Genomic DNA, 19,725 nt, shown 5'->3' with positions numbered 1-19,725 from the left:
CAGTACTGTGTGTGTAATTATAAAGAGATAGGGAATCACTGATCACACACACCTTCCATACAGATGCAGCTGTAGTCTCCTATGCGGTCCAGACAGGTGCCGTCATTCTGGCAGGGGCTGGACGCACACTCATTGATGTCTGTCTCACAGCGCGGCCCACCATAACCTCTCGCACAGTTACATGTGAACGAGCCATCTGTGTTCACACACGATCCTCCATGCTCACAGGGGTTTGGACCTGAGGGGAAGCCTGAGAGAGGTTAGATACACATAACTATAAAGGAGTAACGAAAGTACCAAAGGGAAAGGAAGGATTTTTCTTAAAGAATAAGTCAAATTACAAAAGCACTCTAGGTATCATGTGTTCTGATCTGTCCCTCCTCACCTATGATGCACTCATTGATGTCGTCATTGCAGGTGCTTCCTATGTAGCCTGGGGCACAGTTGCAGTTGAACATGCCGTTGATGGGGTTGGTGTCGCACTGCGCCCCGTCCCGGCACGGGCTACTAATGCAGGCATCGTTCACGTGGCAGAGCAAACCTGGGAGGGAATACAACCTGGGAGTCAGTCAGCCTGTGTGTTTTCTGTGCTTATAGATAAACCCTGGGGATTAATACACTCTTTCTATTTATCCATCAGTCTGTCCATAAGAGATATCTGTATATATCTATACTATAGACAGGCTTTGTCCCACACCTGTTTTTCCATAGGGGCAGACACAAAGGAAGGATGCCACACGGTCAATACAGGTGGAGCCATTGGTGCAGGCAGCCGTAGCACAGTCATCTATGTTCTCAGAGCAGTCCAGGCCACTCCAGCCGTTGACACATACACATGTGTAGCTGCCCTGGATGTTGCTGCAGGTCCCCCCGTTCTGACATGTGTTGGGCTGCAGGCGACACTCATCCACATCCTCAGTACAGAACTGACCTGTAGGGGGAAAACAGTTGAACATTAGAGAAGAAAAAAAACTCTCCCAATTTGGACACAGAGAGAAACCACAGACAAAGAAACACAGACACTGAACGAAAAACTGAAACAAAGAAGTAAAGCCAACCAGACAGACACAAAACCATGGACTATTCTTTATCCTTACCAGTCCATTCTGGGGGGCATTGGCAGTTGTAAGTATTGACACCGTCCATGCAGGTCCCTCCATTTTGGCATTGATGGTCGGGGCAGTCGTCAATGTTGTTCTCACAGTTAGTACCATTGAAGCCTGCGATGTGAGAGACAAAGACAGATATGATACTTAGGTTAATTACACTAAGCCGAACCATGAACAACAGCCACAGACCATTTTTCCCTCCTCCACTAAACTTTACAGTTGGCACCAATGTTCCCTCTTAGCTGCAGGCTGGGACACTGTGAAGTCCATGGAGAACAAGAGCACCCCCTCCAAGCTGCCCACTGCACTGAGGCTAGGTAACACGGTCACCACCGATAAATCCATGATTATCGAAAACTTCAACAAGCATTTCTCAACGGCTGGCCATGCCTTCCTCCTGGCTACTCCAACCTCGGCCAACAGCCCCCCCCCCCCAGCTACTCGCCCAAGCCTCTCCAGGTTCTCCTTTACCCAAATCCAGATAGCAGATGTTCTGAAAGAGCTGCAAAACCTGGACCCGTACAAATCAGCTGTGCTTGACAATCTGGACCCTCTATTTCTGAAACTATCCGCCGCCATTGTCGCAACCCCTATTACCAGCCTGTTCAACCTCTCTTTCATAACGTCTGAGATCCCCAAGGATTGGAAAGCTGCCGCAGTCATCCCCCTCTTCCAAGGGGGAGACACCCTGGACCCAAACTGTTACAGACCTATATCCATCCTGCCCTGCCTATCTAAGGTCTTCGAAAGCCAAGTCAACAAACAGGTCACTGACCATCTCGAATCCCACCGTACCTTCTCCGCTGTGCAATCTGGGTTCCGAGCCGGTCACGGGTGCACCTCAGCCATGCTCAAGGTACTAAACGATATCATAACCGCCATCGATAAAAGACAGTACTGTGCAGCCGTCTTCATCGACCTTGCCAAGGCTTTCGACTCTGTCAATCCAAACATATTCTTATCGGCAGACTCAGTAGCCTCGGTTTTTCTGATGACTGCCTTGCCTGGTTCACCAACTACTTTATTATGCTTTATCTTGGCCAGGTCACAGTTGTAAATGAGAACTTGTTCTCAACTAGCCTACCTGGATAAATAAAGGTGAAATAAAAAAATAAAAAGGCACGCAGTAGTTCCGAGACTGCCGCACAACTCCCCTGGCACTGCCGAATATCAGCCCACGGAGAGAAGCATGAGATTGACCTTCACTCAACTTTCTAGAGTAGTGGTCAACAACCGGTCGATCGCCATCGACTGGAAATCTTCAAAGCATTCCTAGTCGATCGCCAAACATTTCTGTAAATAACCCAACGATAAAGCCTTGTGCACTCTAGACCTACCTCTCGCCAATCTAATTGCCCAGATTACCATGTCTGCAGTAATGTAGCAGGCATAAGAAATCTACAGCAAAGTTGATACTGTGAGATTTCAAAATGTTTAAAACCATGACTAGAGAGAAACTGTCAACAATATACAGCAAAGAGCTGCTGTTTTTATGACTTCATGTTTAAGTTCTTACTGAGCACTGTCAACTAGAGGTGGACCAATTAATTAGGGCTGATTCAAGTTTCCATAACAAAATCGGTAATCAACATTTTTGGACGCCGATTACATTGCACTCCACGAGGAGACTGCGTGGCAGGCTGACCACCTGTTACCCGAGTGGAGCAAGGAGCCAAGGTAAGTTGCTAGCTAGCATTAAACTTATCTTATAAAAAACAATCAATTTTCACATAATCACGAGTTAAACACACATGGTTGATGATATTACTAGTTTAACTAGCTTGTCCTGCATTGCAAATAATCAATGCGGTGCCTGTTAATTTATCATTGAATCACAGCCTACTTCGCCAAACGGGTGATGATTTAACAAGCGCATTCGTGAAAAAAAGCACTGCCGTTGCACCAATGTATCTAATCATAAACATCAATGCCTTTCTTAAAATCAATACACAAGTATATTTTTTTAAACCTGCATATTTAGTTAAAAGAAACGTGTTAGCAGGCATTAACTAACATTAAACATTAACATTAATTAATATTAACTAGGGAAATCGTGTCACTCCTCTTGCGTTCTGTGCAAGCAGAGTCAGGGTATATGCAGCAGTTTGGGCCACCTGGCTCATTGCGAACTGTGTGAAGACCGTAATTAGTTTGCCAGAATTTTCGATAAATGATAGGTTTCCAGGTTTGACCATATTAATGACCCAAGGCTCATATTTCTGTGTGTTTATTATATTATAATTAAGTCTATGATTTGATATTTGAGAGTGCAGTCTGACTGAGCAGTGGTAGACAGCAGCAGACCCGTAAACGTCCATTCAAACAGCACTTTACTGCGTTCGCCAGCAGCTCTTCGCAATGCTTGAAGCACAGCTCTGTTTATGACTTCAAGCCTATCAACTCCCGAGATTAAGCAGGCAATACTATAGCGCCTATAAGAACATCCAATAGTCAAAGGTATACGAAATACAAATGGTATAGAGAGAAATAGTCCTGTAATAATTACAACCTAAAACTTGTTCTGAGCAAGGAACTTAAGTTAGATTTTTTACATGGCACATATTGCAATTACTTTCTTCTCCAACACCTTGTTTTTGCATTATTTAATGTTTATGTTTCATTATTTATTTGAGACCAAATTGATTTTATTTATGTATTATATTAAGTTAATATAAAAGTGTTCATTCAGTATTGTTTTAATTGTCATTATATCTAGAAAATTGTCCGGTTAACCGGTATCGTCTTTTTTGGTCCTCAAATAATCGGTATCGGCGCTGAAAAATCATAATCAGTCGACCTCTACAGTCAACACTTTGTATTCAACACTTTTATAAGCCAAAAAATGCACATTCTTCCCATTTCCACTCAGCGCTACAACAAGCACTGCAGCAGTAAATGAATGAGTATGAAAGTGTAAATCGATAGGCTTGCGTTCTAGTTGTTATTAGCAGCTTGGGTCTTTTTCATCTTTAGGAATATTTCACTTTCTTTGTTCATAGAAGTACCATGAACTTGTCCATGCAGAAATAATGAGGTGTGACTGGAGTTGTCGTCATCCGCTGGAGGATGGTGTCCCTTTTTGGTGAGAGTCAGTGGAGGAAAGAGAGGAGACTGACCGACCATCAGATGCAGGCATCATCAGCCCAGTAAAATGAAAAGCAAATGATTTAAAACGCTCACTCAGTTGTGCCTCACAAGTAATACAACAACGTATTTATTACTAGTGTGATCATATAGAATACCTCAAATTTTGAAATATATATATTTTTAAATGGTCCGTACAGGGCAATTCAAGCAAAGCCAGTATGCAGTGATAATATATTGGGTCTATAGCTTACTGCACAAACATCATTGCTACAGAACTGTTTTTAATTTGTTGCACAGGCGTACATTTTTTAAGTCATGTTAAAAACAAATCTGAGCAGTAGACCTAGGCTTGCATTTTGACTCAGAAAGTGATCTCGACTCAGAAAAGGTTGGTGACCAATAGAGCTTTCCCTGTTAACACTATCAACGTTTCCCTTTACTGTGGCAAATGGGATCGAATCAGCGTAATTAGTCACTTTTAATGCAACTATCCTAACAAAGCTAAAAGCTTGCGCTCAACAGACCTGAAATTTGCCCAGTGCCAAACATTTTGAGGGAACATTGGTTGGCACTATGCATTCGGGCAGATAGCATTCTCCTGGAATTCTCCGGACTGCCAGATGGTGAAGCGTGATTCATCACTCCTGCCTATGTGAGTCCACGTACGCACATAGGCAGGAGCTGCTTTCAGGAACTAAACTGGCTGCCTGTTGAGGCTACGGTGTCCCAGATTAGACTAGGTTTGGTTTACAGGAGTATTTATGGTCCTGCGCCCAGATATTTAAGTGATTACTTTCCTTGTGTTAGGGATGCACACAATCACAGCACCAGATCAGGTGTTGCTGATGTGTGCTTATACAGGTTCAGGAGGAATGCTGGGAAAGGTACTTTCTTGTATACTGGAGCCTCAGAATGGAATGAGTTGCCTCTGCCTATAAAAACAACGTCCTCTCTGGACAGCTTTTAAAATAAAGTAAAAATATGTTTGATGTCCTCTGTGCCCATATGAATAACCCCTATGATGTAACTGGAATGATGAGATAGATGTTTTTGTTTTATTATTTCACTGCCATACTGTGTTCGATCTTGTATAGCCATCTTGTCTCAAGAGGACCACAATGGAAATTAGTCCCAGACTTTATTGTGTGTTATTCTCGATGATTTTATTCATGTGCATGTATAGCTTTTAAGTTTTGTGCTTTTTGTTTTTTTAAATGGTCGAATGAATAAACTAAAAACACGTTTCCACTGCTCCAGAGTCCAACAGCAGCGAGCCTTACACCACCCCAGCCGACACTTGCCACTGCAAATGGTGCTCTTATGCTTGTGTGCGGCTGCTCGGCCATGGAAACCCATTTCATGAAGCTCCTGACGAACAGTTCTTACGCTGACGTTGCTTCCAGAGGCAGTTTGGAACTCGGTAGTGAGTGTTGCAACCAAGGACAGACAAATTTTACGGGCTCCGCACTTCAGCACTCGCTGGTCCCGTTCTGTGAGCTTGTGTGGCCTACCACTTCTTGGCTGAGCCGATGTTGCTCCTAGACGTTTCAATTTCACAATAACAGTACTTGTTGCCTGGGGCAGCTCCAGCAGGGCAGAAATTTTACAAACTGACTTGCTGGAAAGGTAGCATCCTATGACGGTGCCACATTGAAAGTCACTGAGCTCTTCAGTACGGGCAATTCTACTGCCAATGTTTGTCTATGGAGATTGCATGGCGGTATGCTAAATTTTTATACACCTGTCAGCAATGGGTGAATCCACAAATTTAAAAGGGTCTCCACATACTTTTGTATATATAGTGTATTTCACTACTATCAATCTTGCTGGCAATCTGTCATATAATTTATCATTTACATAGTGATGACAAGTTATATTGTAAACAGATAACATGAGCTAGGGTTGACAGTTGATAGTTGTGTCCACAAAGAGCCATTGGGAACAGTAGAGATTTAATACATAGTGTCTAGTGTTATAGCGCCAGTAGGATTCTAGTGCTTGGACCTCAAACATTGATTGCAACAAGCTGCATTCATACAGGCCTCTCACTAGGCCTTTCTCCATCTTTCTTTCTTTCCCTCTCTCTCTCTCTCTCTCTCTCTCTACCTGGCAGGCAGTGGCACCAGTAGCTGGTCTCAGAGGTTGGGCGACACGTGCCCCCGTTGAGGCAGGGTGAGGGGGAGCAGGGGATGTAGGGGGTCTCACATTGGCGGCCAGTGAACCCAGGGGCGCAGTTACACCTGTAGGAGCCGGGGGTGTTGACACACACCCCTTGGTTCTGACACACCGGGGCAGAAGCAGCACACTCGTCAGTGTCGTTGAGGCAGCGAGGACCCCAGTAACCTGGAGGACAGGTACAGCTGAACTTGCCCCCAGACAGAGAGCTGCAGGTGCCTCCATTAGCACAGGGTCCTGACAGACATCTGTCCTCACGATTACAGCGCATGCCTGGACACACAGGGAGAGAGGCAGTGGAAAAAGAGATGAGTGAGCCGAGGTTATATAACAGAGAAATAGGAAATAATGGGGAAGGGGATACCTAGCCAGTTGCTCAACTAAATCAGAGGTGTAGGGGGCTGCCTTAATCGACGTCCACGTTATCGGTGCCTGGGGAGCAGGCAAACGCTCTTAACAGTTAGGCTACAGTGCCTCATGTCCTTGGTTACTTATCATGGCCATAACATACAAAACAGACTTCTGATCAATGCAAAAGCCAAGGACTGTCCTGAACACATGCACCAAACAAATGACAACATAGTGGAAAGAATGGATTTGAACTAGTGAACTGCACAGCACTTAGCACGTATCAGGAGCGCTTGTACAGTATTAAGCAACAGTTTGAGTCAGAGAGAAGCTGACCTGTCCATCCGTGGGCACACTGGCACTTGTACTTGTCGAGGGAGAGCAGGGTGCAGACTCCTTGGTTGGCACATGGGTTGTTGGGGTAGCAGGTGGAGTTCTGGGGGGTCTGGCAGTGCTGCCCAGTGTAGCCCAGGGGACAGGAGCAGGTAGGGCTGCCCGGGATGCCCGACACAGCCACAGAGCAATTCCCCCCATTCAGACAGTAACCAGGGTGACACGGGTCTTTGTGATGGCAGTAATCACCCAGGAAACCTGCGGCACACCTATAGACAAAGGACAATAAAAGTTGTCTCATCAATACATCACAGACAGGACATTACACTATAAACACTAGAAAGAGGAACAGGAGCAGCAATAGTGGACAACAGTACAAATCAGTCATAGCGTAAGAATCTTACAGCGAGCTCCAAATGTATTGGGACAGTGACACACTTGTTGTTGTTTTGACTCTGTACTCCAGCACTTAGTCATTGTATCATTTCAAATCTTATGAGGTTAAAGTACAGACTGTCAGCTTTAATTTGAGGGTATAACCATCCATATTGGGTGAATCATTTAGAAATTGTCCCCACATTTTAAGTCACCAAAAGTATTGGGACAAATTCACTGATACGTGTATTAAAGTAGTCCAAAGTTTAGTATTTGGTCCCATAGTCATAGCACGCAATGATTACATCAAGCGTGTGACTCTGCAAACTTGTTGGATGCATCTGTCATTTGTTTTGGATTATTTTGTGCGGGGTAAAGGTTGACAGCAAGGTCAAGTTCTCAAAATATTTAAAAGCAGAAGGATGTGACGAGGTGGTGTTAGATGGAAGTGGCAATTTACCACAGGTGGACTCCAATGAAGTTGTAGAAACATCAAGGACGATCGATGGAAACAGGACGCACCGGAGCTCAATTTTGAGTCTCAGCAAAATGCGGGGGGGCTATGTTCAAAAAGTGCTGTAATTTCTAAACGGTACCCTAAAATTAAAGCTGACAGTCTGCACTTTAGCCTCAGTCATTGTATCATTTCAAATCCAACGTGCTTGAGTACAGAGCCAAAACAACAATAAAATTGTCACTGTCCCAATACTTCTGGAGCTCATTAAGATATAATTAAGATAATGTAATGAATACAAGGAAAATACTACACTGAACAAAAATAAAGGCAACATGCAACAATTTCAAAGACTGAGGTACAGTTAACTTAAGGAAATCAGTCAACTGAAATAAATTCCTTAGGCCCTAATCTATGGATTTCACATGACTGGGAATACAGAGTTGATCATGCTGTTGATTGTGGCCTGTGGAATGTTGTCCCACTCCTCTTCAATGGCTGTGCAAAGTTGCTGGATATTGGCGGGAACAGGAACACGCTGTCGTACACATCGATCCAGTGCATCCCAAACATGCTCAATGGGTATCAGGTGAATATACATATCGGGTGAATATACAGGCCATGGAAGAACTGGGACATTTTCAGCTTCCAGGAATTGTGTACAGAGCATTAACATTAAATTCTCTGGCAACAGTTCTCGCTGACATTCCTGCAGTCAGCATGACAACTGCACAATCCCTCAAAACTTGAGACATTTGAGTGGCCTTTTGTTGTCCCCCAGCACAAGGTGCACCTGAGAGAAATACGTTTTTTGTACATATGGAACATTTCTGTGATCTTTTATTTCAGCTCATGAAACATGGGACCAACACTTTACATGTTGCGTTTATATTTTTGTTCAGAATAGTTGGACTATTCATGTTCATGTCACTGGAGCTACTGTAAATCATTTGAATAGAGCTGAGCAGCAGAAAGGGTGACAGCAAGGTAAAGTTTTTTTAGTTTTTTTATGCAGAAGGATGCAACGATGTGGTGTTAGACGGAAGTTGGCCAAGTGGCAAAAACAAAAAACAAGAACAATCTTATGTGAAGTTGCACAAATACTTGTAAACATAAAAACAAGGACACAAGGCCAGCTCACCATCGCTAGATAGTCACAAGACATAGAGAAAAGAACAGAAAAAGAAATGCCCTATGTAAAGTGATTTAACGACATGACTAACAGCAGAGTGGAAATTACAATATTGCACAAAAGGACAAATGAAAACCCCCACTCTGCCCCATACTTTCACTGTTTCTTCACATGTCCCTCTCAGTTTGACATTGTCATTTTGTACTGTAGTCAGCTCGAAGTCTGTGTATATTGTATTTTGTATTGTCTATTTTCTTAAGTTCTGTCTACTGGTTGTGGTCACAGACCGATCGAGGTTGAAGCATGATCAGTGGTCACGCTGCTCTAGACAGACACGGTCTCAGGGCCCTAATGCTTCTCAGCACACCGGAGTGTGTGTCTGGCACACTGCCAATACACTATCAAGAGACTCTCAGCCATAGAGTAAACTGCTGACTATCAGATATAGGTCTTCACACCTGCCTCCCTGAAGGGGCTCAGCGTAGGCTGATGGTGACATCTTAATTGGGGAGGACAGGCTCATAGTAATGGCTGGAACGGAATCAATTCCATTCACTGACACACGTCCCCCATCCCTCCCTCCCTCCCACACACACACACACAATTTTCTCAAAAAGGAATACATTTTTATTTCACAGATCATTGAATGACAAACAGGAATAATTTTTATCTTTTGAAATGGAGATGGGAATAATTTTTAAATGTAGTCTCACATGTACTAATATATATATATATATATTCTGCACTACACCCAAACACAGCTTGAAAATATTAGGTTGAGAGAGCATGGGAAACTCTGGCTGTCATGATTCATGACAGTGAGAATTCCAGAGTAGATCGGTTGAAAGTGTAACCCTAATATTTATCACACCGTCCCAGGCTTCAGAGGATTCACATACCCGTTTTATTTAACATGCTTGTTTCACACACACAAACAACCTTAAAAAAACAGATCTTCAAAGAGCTGCAACACAGACCTCCTCACCTCTCTCCGATTGGACATGCTCCACAGGCATGACTAGGCTACTTCCCTATAATACCTTCTCATCCCTCCATCCCTCCTCTCCGTCTCAGCACTCCTCTCCTCGTCTTTGGTTACACTATGCCCTCACCCAACCCAAAAACACACACAACTAAGCACAGCCTGTCAATGATATCACAACAATATGTGCTACCCTGGGAATTTACACTCCCCTCTACTCTACTCCAAGGCAACCTCTCAACCCTCTGAAAGAATGATGACATGGCCCCTGACATAGATCACATTAGCAGCCTGTCAAATAAAGCTGACCATGTCCATGTAGGTAATCGTTTTATATTTCAGAAGACCTATAATGTATGAGTAAAGGGGAACATGATATTTAACAAAAAATACAATCTCTCTTGAATTCAACTGTGTTAAAAGAAAAAATGACATAAGTTTGATTTCATATAATTGGGTTTATCATTTCTGTTTCTGTTGACATGAAGAAATGTCTTGTCCTTCAGCTTTGTATGCTCTATTTAATATAACATTGCCCCTAACCAAAATCACCCTACAGCTAAAGAACAAGGCTGTGAATGACACACAGCATTATTATTCCCAGGGAGGTTCTAGGTGAAAACAGGAGAGGACCTAATATGACTTATAAGACAACAAACCATGTTGGCCTGTAGTCTGTTTGCTGCAATAGGCTGAAGCATGTTGAAAGAAACTAATAAAACACATTAACAAAAAAAGAAATTGGACAAAGCAGTGCACAAGGCCCTACAGTCAAATACAGTCCAGACTGCTCCTCACCACCCAGTAGTCACCACCCAGTAGTCAGCTCTACACTCAGGAAGAACTCAGTGGCTCTGCAGCCAAACTCATCTATAGGATTTTGTTATCCTCCATGTGGGATTTTTCATTCCCTGTCCTTCTCTAAGTGCAGTTCGCAGCAGATTTCCTCTCCCCCCCTTCTCGGGGTGTCAGGTTTCTACAGCTGGATCACATTAGAGAGCCCCGGTCCCGTCAATGCACCTCCTCTCCCTCGGCTCTCTGATTGCTGACCTCTCCCTGTCCTGTCAATGGGGGTGTGGGTTAGGGCTTGGGGATTGCCTCTCCAACTCTCTCATGGACCCCCGCATGCTCACTGATGCCTAAACTCCATCATTGGTACTCTACCCTGCACGTTAGAGACTACTGTCCTATGCAGTGCTTTTGGGAAGTAAACAGACCCCATTACCTTTTCCACATTTTGTTACGTTACAGCCTTATTCAAAAATTTATCCCAAAAAATCCTCATCAATTTACAAACAATACTCCACAATGACAAAGTGAAAACAGGTTAAGACATTTTTGCAAATGTATTCAACATAACTGAAATACCTTCCTTAAGTATTCAGACCCTTTGCTATGACACTCAAAATTGAGCTCAGGTGCATCCTGTTCCCCTTGATCATCCTTGAGATGTTTCTAAAACTTGATTGGAGTCCACCTGTGGTAAATTCAATTGACAGTGCATGTCAGAGTAAAAACCAAGAGATCAAAAGGAATTGTCAGTAGAGCTCCAATAGATAGGATTGTGTTGAGGCACAGAACTGGGGAAGGGTACCAACACATTTCTGCAGCATTGAAGGTCATCAAGAATGCAGTGGCCTACATCATTCTTAAATGGAAGTGTGGAAATGGAGGAAACCAGGCACCATACTTATGGGGAAGCATGGTGGTGGCAGCATCATGCTGTGGGCATGTATTTCAGAGGCAGTGACTGGGAGACTAGTCAGGATCGAGGGAAAGATTAACGGAGCAAAGTAGTGAGAGATCTTTGACGAAAACCTGCTCCAGAGCACTCAGGACCTCAGACTGGGGTGAAGGTTCACCTTCCAACTGGACAACGACCCTAAGCACACCAAGACAATGCAGCAGTGGCTTCGGGACAAGTCTCTGAATGTCCTTGAGTGGCCCAGCCAGAGTCCGGAATTGAACCTGATCGAACATCTCTGGAGAGACCTGAAAATAGCTGTGCAGCAACTCTCACCATCCAACCTGAGGGAGCTTGAGAGGATCTGCAGAGAAGAATGGGAGAAACTCCCCAAATACAGGTGTGCCAAGCTTGTAGTGTCATACCCAAAAAGACTCGAGGCTGTGATCTCTGCCAAAGGTGCTTCAACAAAGTACTGAGTAAAGGGTCTGAATACCTTTGTAAAATGTGATATTTGTTTTTTAAAAGCCTGTTTTTGCTTTATCATTATGGGTTATTGTGTGTAGATTGATGAGGGGGAAAAAAAACAATTTAATCCATTTAGAATATGCTGTAACATAACAAAATGTGGAAAAAGTAAAGCGGTCCGAAAACTTTCCGAATGCACTGTACATAGTCATTGACCACTGGTCAATTTAATAATGTTTACATCCGGTTTTACCCACTTGATATGCATCTGTATTCATACTGTATTCTAGTCATGGCCATCCTATACAACTACTGCTGTACACACCTTTTCTATTCATATACTGTCCATATATTCTGATACGTCCAATTTCTTCCTCTTTTGATATTTTTTTAACTGTCATTGTATTGCTAGAAATTGCAGCACTGTGAGAGCAAGAAACAGAAGCATTTCGCTGCACCGGTGATAACATCTGCAAATCTGTGACCAATAAAATTTGATTGGATGTAGGGCTGACCCCATTTAGTCGACTGGTTAATTGTTTTGTCGATAGGCTGTTGGTCGATAGAGATTTTTTTAGTTGAGCAGTGGCAAATATATCAACAACAAAAAAATTATGGCACACGAGACACCTGTCTGATTCACACATTTACAATGTTTGTTTGGTTACGGTACTTTCTGTAAATTGCATTCAATATATTATTGTTACAGTCTTATTATTGTCATTGTAGGAGTGGACATGTTTGCAGAGCGCACAACCTAGGCTACACTTATTTCATTCCTTTTAAGAGTTGTCAATTTATTCATCGTCTTTTGTTTGGAGCGCTACTGTCAATCTTGAGTAACATGCTGACCACACCGCTCCCATTACGTAAAATAAATGTAGACATACACTACCGGTCAAAAGTTTTAGAACGCCTACTCATTCAAGGGTTTTCCTTTATTTTTTACATTGTAGAATAATAGTGAAGACATCAAAACTATGACATAACACATGGAATCATATAGTAACCAAATAAAGTGTTCAAAAAATCTAAATATGTTATATTTGAGATTATTCAAAGTAGCCAAAATTGACGACAACTTTGCAAACTCTTGGCATTATGTCAACCAGTTTCATGAGGTAGTCACCTGGAATGCATTTAAATTAACAGGTGTGCCTTCTTAAAAGTTAATTTGCGGAATTTATTTCCTTCTTAATGCTTTTGAGCTAATCAGTTGTGTTGTGACAAGGTAGGGGTGGTATACAGAAGATAGCCCAATTTGGTAAAAGACCAAGTCCATATTATGGCAAAAACAGCTCAAATAAGCAGAGAGAAATGGCAGTCCATCATTACTTTAAGACATGAAGGTCAGTCAATCCATAAAGTTTCACAAACTTTTAAAGTTTCTTCAAGTGCAGTTGCAAAAAACATCAAGCACTATGATGAACCTGGATCTCATGAGGACCGCCACAGGAATGGAAGACCCAGAGTTCTCTGCTGCAGAGGATAAGTTACCAGACTCAGAAATTGCAGCCCAAATTGCAGCCCAAATAAATACTTCAGAATTCAAGGCACACTTAACCAGCATGGCTACCACAGCATTCTGCAGTGATACTATACCCAAACCAGATGGGATGCCGTGAGATTATAATTTGTTATTCAACAGGACAATTACCCAACATACCTCCAGGCTGTGTAAGGGCTATTTTACCAAGAAGGAGAATGATGGTGTGCTGCATCAGATGACCTGGCCTCCACAATCCCCCGACATCAACCAAATTGAGATGGTTTGGGATGAGTTGGACCGCAGAGTGAAGGAAAAGCAGCCAACAAGTGCTCAGCATATGTGAGAACTCCTTCAAGACTGTTGGAAAAGCATTCCAGGTGAAGCTGGTTGAGAGAATGCCAATAGTGTGCAAAGCTGTCATCAAGGCAATGGGTGGCTATTTGAAGAATCTCAAATATAAAATACATTTGGATTTGTTTAACACTTTTTGGTTACTACATGATTCCAGGTGTTATTTCCCAGTTTTGATGTCCTCAATGTAGAAATGAGTAAAAAAATAAATAAAAACCATTGAATGAGTAGGTGTTCTAGAACTTTTGACCGGTAGTGTACATGTTATTCAAGCATTTCATCCAAACTGCTCACGCGCGACTGCATACCCTGGTCCTAAAATAAATAAATGTTTACACTTGTTGTGCTACAAGTCCACACTCCCATCTCTTCATTGGTTTTTAGGAACATATACCCACATGGGTGATAGAAAACTGTACTGAGGTCCACACTCCAGTCCAGTTAGTGGTGGTAATGCACCTTAAAGTTGGTTGCCAACCGCCAGAAGATGACTGAAGGAGGAGAGATTACTAGAAACTAACTAGGTTGACCCTTTAACAGAACTGATATTGCAGGTGAAAACCTGAGGAAAAGCCAACCCGGAAGTGCTGTTTTTCCTGAAAGCTCTCTGTTCCATTGCCTGCCTTCGCTCCATTTAAAGGGATATCAACCAGATTCATTTTCCTATGGCTTCCCCATGGTGTGAACAGTCTTTAGACATAGTTTCAGGCATTTAGACATAGTGCCAGCAGCGTTTTGCATGCGCAACAGCTTGGAGCAGACATTTCTCTCTCCTATTGAAGAAGCTACAGTCCCGGTTGAAATATTATCGATTATATATTTTATAAACAACCTGAGGATTGATTATAAAAAACGTTTGACATGTTTCTATGAACTTTATGGATACTATTTGGAATTTGTCTGCGATGTCGTGACCGCTCGAGCTGGGGATTTCTGAACATAACGCGCTAAATCAAATGGAGGTATTTTGGATATTAAATAAATCTTTATGGAACAAAATGAAAATGTATTGTGTAACTAGGAGTCTCGTGAGTACAAACATCTGAAGATCAAAGGTAAGCGATTTAATTTATTGCTTTTCTGACTTTCATGACCTATCTACTTGGCTGCTAGCGGTTTGTAATATTTTGTCTGCTGAGAGAGATGTCCTTACATAAACGCTTGGTATGCTTTTGCCGAAAAGCTTTATTGAAATCTGACACGCCAGGTGGATTAACAACAAGATAAGCTGTGTTTTGCTATATTGCATTTGTGATTTCATGAAAATTTAATATTTTTTGTAATTTAATTTGAATTTGGCGCTCTGCAATTCAGCGGATGTTGACGAAAATGATCCCGCTAACGGGATGGGTGCATCAAGAAGTTAAATAGTTGATACAATGTTTCAAGTTGTATCAATGTGATTTATAGGATTTTTTCTATTTTTAAATCAGGATATTTTCTTCCTGCAGGTTGCAATGTTTTTATTTGTTGGCTTTATGAAGGCTATTTTTACATTGTTGGAAATGGCAATGGAAGTAACTTTTTAGGTTTGTATAATTTTAATTTGGATAGAATTTTGATTAACTACATGCCAATGATATTTAGATATGAAGAAGTTATAAATTAAATGAAACTGTTTCACGAAAATGTGCATATGAAAACCATAACTGGCACGCAGATCGGTAGAAATGGTAGGATAAATTGTCATTCCACATGAGAAAGGTTGCCGACTCCATGAGTAGCCGACAACCAGCAATTTCAGGAGAGTGATGGCAGAATCTGAAAGCCAACAGGAGCGGGAGGAGAATAGTTGGGCCAGGTTTTTTTTCTTCTGGTTATCTAGATCTCTGGCACCCTTTTGAGGCATGTCTTATTTCATCAACCAGTACGCTTAAAGCATCAGACAAGCTCAATGCATATAATTGATTTTATTAAAACACATAGGGTGTGTCTATATATGGAAAAATAAACGTTTAAAATTTTGACCAAGATTGTTTTTAGTCAAGGACAGCCCTATCTCCTCCTCTCCCTCCGGCCATCACACATAGACCAGGCTGCATAAACAAGGTGCTCCTGCTCACATTTCACACTTGCCACATTCACTTTGGCTGGTTGGACTGGAGGTGGTCTCTCTGGTGCAAGTATGTAATATAGTGCTCTATATTCTACAGTATAAAGTTTCAATTCAAAACCAAAAATAATGTTGTAGGTTGAGAAGATTTTGAGATGTGTGTCTTATGAGATCTAGGCTATATGACACAGTATAATAGGAAAAGTCTTCCTTGGTTTCTTTACAATAAAGCAATTTCTCTCATTCCTTTTTGCTCAATACCTTCTATGCTCTTTACTCATGTTAGTAGTATTTTTGGAAGCAAACACTTTCATAAAGAGAAGAAAGGCTGCAAAAACAAGCGATTTGGGGGGGTGGGGGGTGCGAAGTTGCGAACAGCAAGAAATGAAGAGAAAATGTGTGGCTTGTAGAGAGATGAGGGAGAAGGAATGAAAGGCAGGAGAGGGTAGAAAAAGACTGTCGGAGAGTGGAGACTGACTTTGGGCTGTGGTAAAATAGCACACTATATTTTTTAAAAACACTCCAAAGTAATCCAGATCTGACAGACGGAATAAGGAATCCATTTTGATTCTGTATGCTCCATCTGCTTTCCTCTGTTGTGTGGTGTCATTTAGTTATGAATCTCTAGGAGGCCTGAGGACTTCAATGAAAGATGTTGGCATGTAACCACTGGGCATTTGAACTTCACAGGGTTAGCCTACTTTGTTGTCATTATCACCACAGCTCGTCACTGCAGTGTCTTGTGGGTTTAGAATCTGGTTGTTACATTCCCCACTATTCTGTAGGGCTTCCTCCCTTTCAGATTGAGTGGGTGTAGGGGTGAAACACACAAAAAGGGACAGTCCCTCTTGGCCAGCAGGCCATGTTGACCCTATCTAGTGAGTTGACAATGATGAATGGTCTCGTCTCCACCCCGTCAAGACCCCTGCCATAGACCATAAACACAGGCCTAGTCATACCCCACTCTAACATCCACTAACACCCCCACCGGCAGACCCCTTTCTTAGCCCTCTGTTCCAGCCACACTTCAGCTCTTTCCCTGCCCCACTGTCCCAGGGCCAGGCCAGCCACTATCTTGTCTCAAGGTGCCCCTGGGCCTGTCTTTAGTCTCTTATCTGTGTGGTTTCATTCTGTCAGTACATCTTATTGAGCTGTGGTGGGCAAGTGGACTGGGTGGAAAATCAACACCCTGGGTTTGTTTCTTCAAAATCACTGGGTTTTGTTAACTCAGGTTTGCCTGGCCACTCAGTGTGTGTTATGAGCTACTGTGGTTGTGTGTGCTGGTCTGCTGGAGTAGAGGAGACGGAGTGGTTACAGTGAAAGGAGTGAGGGAGAGATTAAGCTAATGCAGTGCTCTGAGGTTGCAGTGAAAGGAGTGAGGGAGAGATTAAGCTAACGCAGTGCTTCTCCACTCAGCTTTCCCTCCTCCCTTGTGCTGGAGTTTCTGGTTCTCTCCTGTTTCACCTGAGGCTATGGGAGGCTCAATGGGGATAGGAAATCACATCATGGCTCTCTGTAGGGCAAGCTCATGATGAAAGAGAACTGACATATAGACAGGAGTAGAAAGGGGGTGAGGTTAAGTCAGTGGGGCAAAGGCAAGGGGTAACAGAGGATTTGAGGGTCTGAGAGGCTAAAAGTAGGGTGGAGGGGTTAAATGAAGAGAAAGAGATGGTGGAAATAATGAAAAGGGGGATAAATTGAGGGAGAGAGAGAAAGAGAGAGAGTGAAGGATTAAGACACCAGGTGAGATGTGTCCAGAGGCATTTAGCTCGGCGGAATGAGGGATGATTGATAGAGTGATGCGGAAGGGGCAGTTACAGGTCATTTCTGTCCCTCTCCTTTCTCCTCCCCTCCCACACCTCTCAGTGACAAGTCAGCTCTGAGATACTCTCCTCAAATTACTGCTAAAGAGGCATCCTCCTTTCTTTACTCCCGCTTTTTTCCTCTCTCTGCCCCAAGCTAAATTCTATCTGTCAGATCAAACCAACTACTACACACCAAACTCTCTCTCCCCTTCTCTGTTCAGTCAAGAGAGAGAAAATCAATCAGTTTGCACCATGGCACTACAGTAGACAAAAGGATCTTGTTCAGGAAAAAAAAAGGTTTGGATGTCATTACTCTTGCCCTAGGGTTGCTGTGATGAGGTACTAGGCCCAACTCTAAATCTATCCTGAGCGAGAGAGTGAGAGAGCAAGAGAGAGATAGATAGATAAATGTTTTATTGGAAACCTTTTAAGTTTACCAGTAAACTACCAGAAATTTGATAACTCAAGGATTTGATGTAATTTCTCTCAAGACATCAAGTGGCCCTTTTGTGTCCTTCAGATTATCACACGCGTCTCCCTGGCCCTCTGTGGGTTTATCACGTCAAATATGTCAAATAATAAATAAAGATCAACACACTTTGCTGTGACTTACCAGTACACTTGGGCACTAACGAAAGCCCAGGCTCAACAGACAGTGACACACAAACACACAGTGGTGACACACGCCTCTTTCTCACACCCTGGCTGAAGGCTTGTAGTCCCACCGGTTCAACAGCTTAAACACACCCTGCTCTGCCAGCCAGCCTCTCCCTCCCAGACTCATAATTCTCTCATTAGGTTCCCAGTAAGCAAAAGGACAGACAGAAATTAGTGCTTGGGTGTCACCTCCACAAAAAAAGCATTACTAAGCATCAGCTGAATGTTCCCCTAATTCCTTCTCTGTATCCTTCTGTTCCCTTTGCACAAAAGCCAACAGGCAGCCATCAATCTGTTTTGGAGCACATTTCAGCCTGCCTCCCTTGTCCCCCGGCAGTGTTCAGCCTTGTCCTAAAGACAGCATATCAACACAACAGTAGTCTTTACAATTAACTCTGACCCCTGGGCTGCTGCACAGTCCATAATTGCACTTGTCTTGAGAGGGATGGACCAGGCACTGTTTTTTCACTGCTTGCCTTAATATGTTGGAAGTCTAATAAACACAATGGGATTTTCACACAATGACTCTTTTAAGGTCAGCCAGCGGGCGGGCAGGAGAGAGAGAGCTGGGACTGTGTGTGCCGTCTGACTGGTTAATCAGTCTAACAGTTGCCCTCCTCTGTCACCCGACTGGCCTTGGACTGAAAGACTCCTCTCTTCAGGAGGAGTAACCCTCTGCCCGATATGGGACAAAGGACTAAATTAATTCAAATAGATAATAGAGAAGAGGGACAAACTCAAATGTTGAAACTTCCTTCTGGGGCAGTCAGCCAGTTACACAAGTCACCGTTAAAACCAGTGTGTGACTCAAGCGGTCTGTTCAGTGTTCTTTGTCTTGGGCTCACTTGTCCTCCTACTCGCTCTCATTACAACCACTGACTGTGAAAGCTAGGCCTAGCTTAGGTCAGTGTCTTGTTCTACACCAGAGGCACACACAATGTAGGATCCTATAAAATACATAAAGCAGAGAACGCAGACGGAATCACGGAATCTAGACATTAAAACTGAATTCAAAAACATTCAAAAATGTATTGAACTTAGTATGAAATCAAATACTGTATTCAACTTACTACAACATGTATTACATTTGCCCAAGACATTCAAAAATGATTCAGTGATTCGTATTTCCTTCAACTTTCTGAAGAGGCAACGCACAGGAATGCCCGTGCATTGATTATTTATTCTGTTACTATGATTTTATTTAGCAAATATTTGTCTTACTT

General features: G+C 42.8%; 1 protein-coding gene across 1 annotated transcript in view; it reads right to left on the bottom strand.

Annotated features, from left to right (window-relative positions):
* LOC112240475 (neurogenic locus notch homolog protein 2) overlaps window positions 1-19,725 on the bottom strand; it is a 54,934-nt gene that overhangs the window by 21,687 nt on the left and 13,522 nt on the right. Inside the window, 6 exon segments of the mRNA XM_024408789.2 lie at window positions 53-250; window positions 386-541; window positions 698-931; window positions 1,098-1,220; window positions 6,303-6,644; window positions 7,056-7,321. Of these exon segments, the coding sequence (XP_024264557.2) occupies window positions 53-250; window positions 386-541; window positions 698-931; window positions 1,098-1,220; window positions 6,303-6,644; window positions 7,056-7,321 (1,319 nt within the window).

Source organism: Oncorhynchus tshawytscha, linkage group LG01 (genome assembly GCF_018296145.1).
Source record: "Oncorhynchus tshawytscha isolate Ot180627B linkage group LG01, Otsh_v2.0, whole genome shotgun sequence".
NCBI classification, from domain to species: Eukaryota; Metazoa; Chordata; class Actinopteri; order Salmoniformes; family Salmonidae; genus Oncorhynchus; species Oncorhynchus tshawytscha.
The sequence above is the reverse complement of the archived record's forward strand: the minus strand, read 5'-3'. Positions and strand labels throughout refer to the sequence as shown.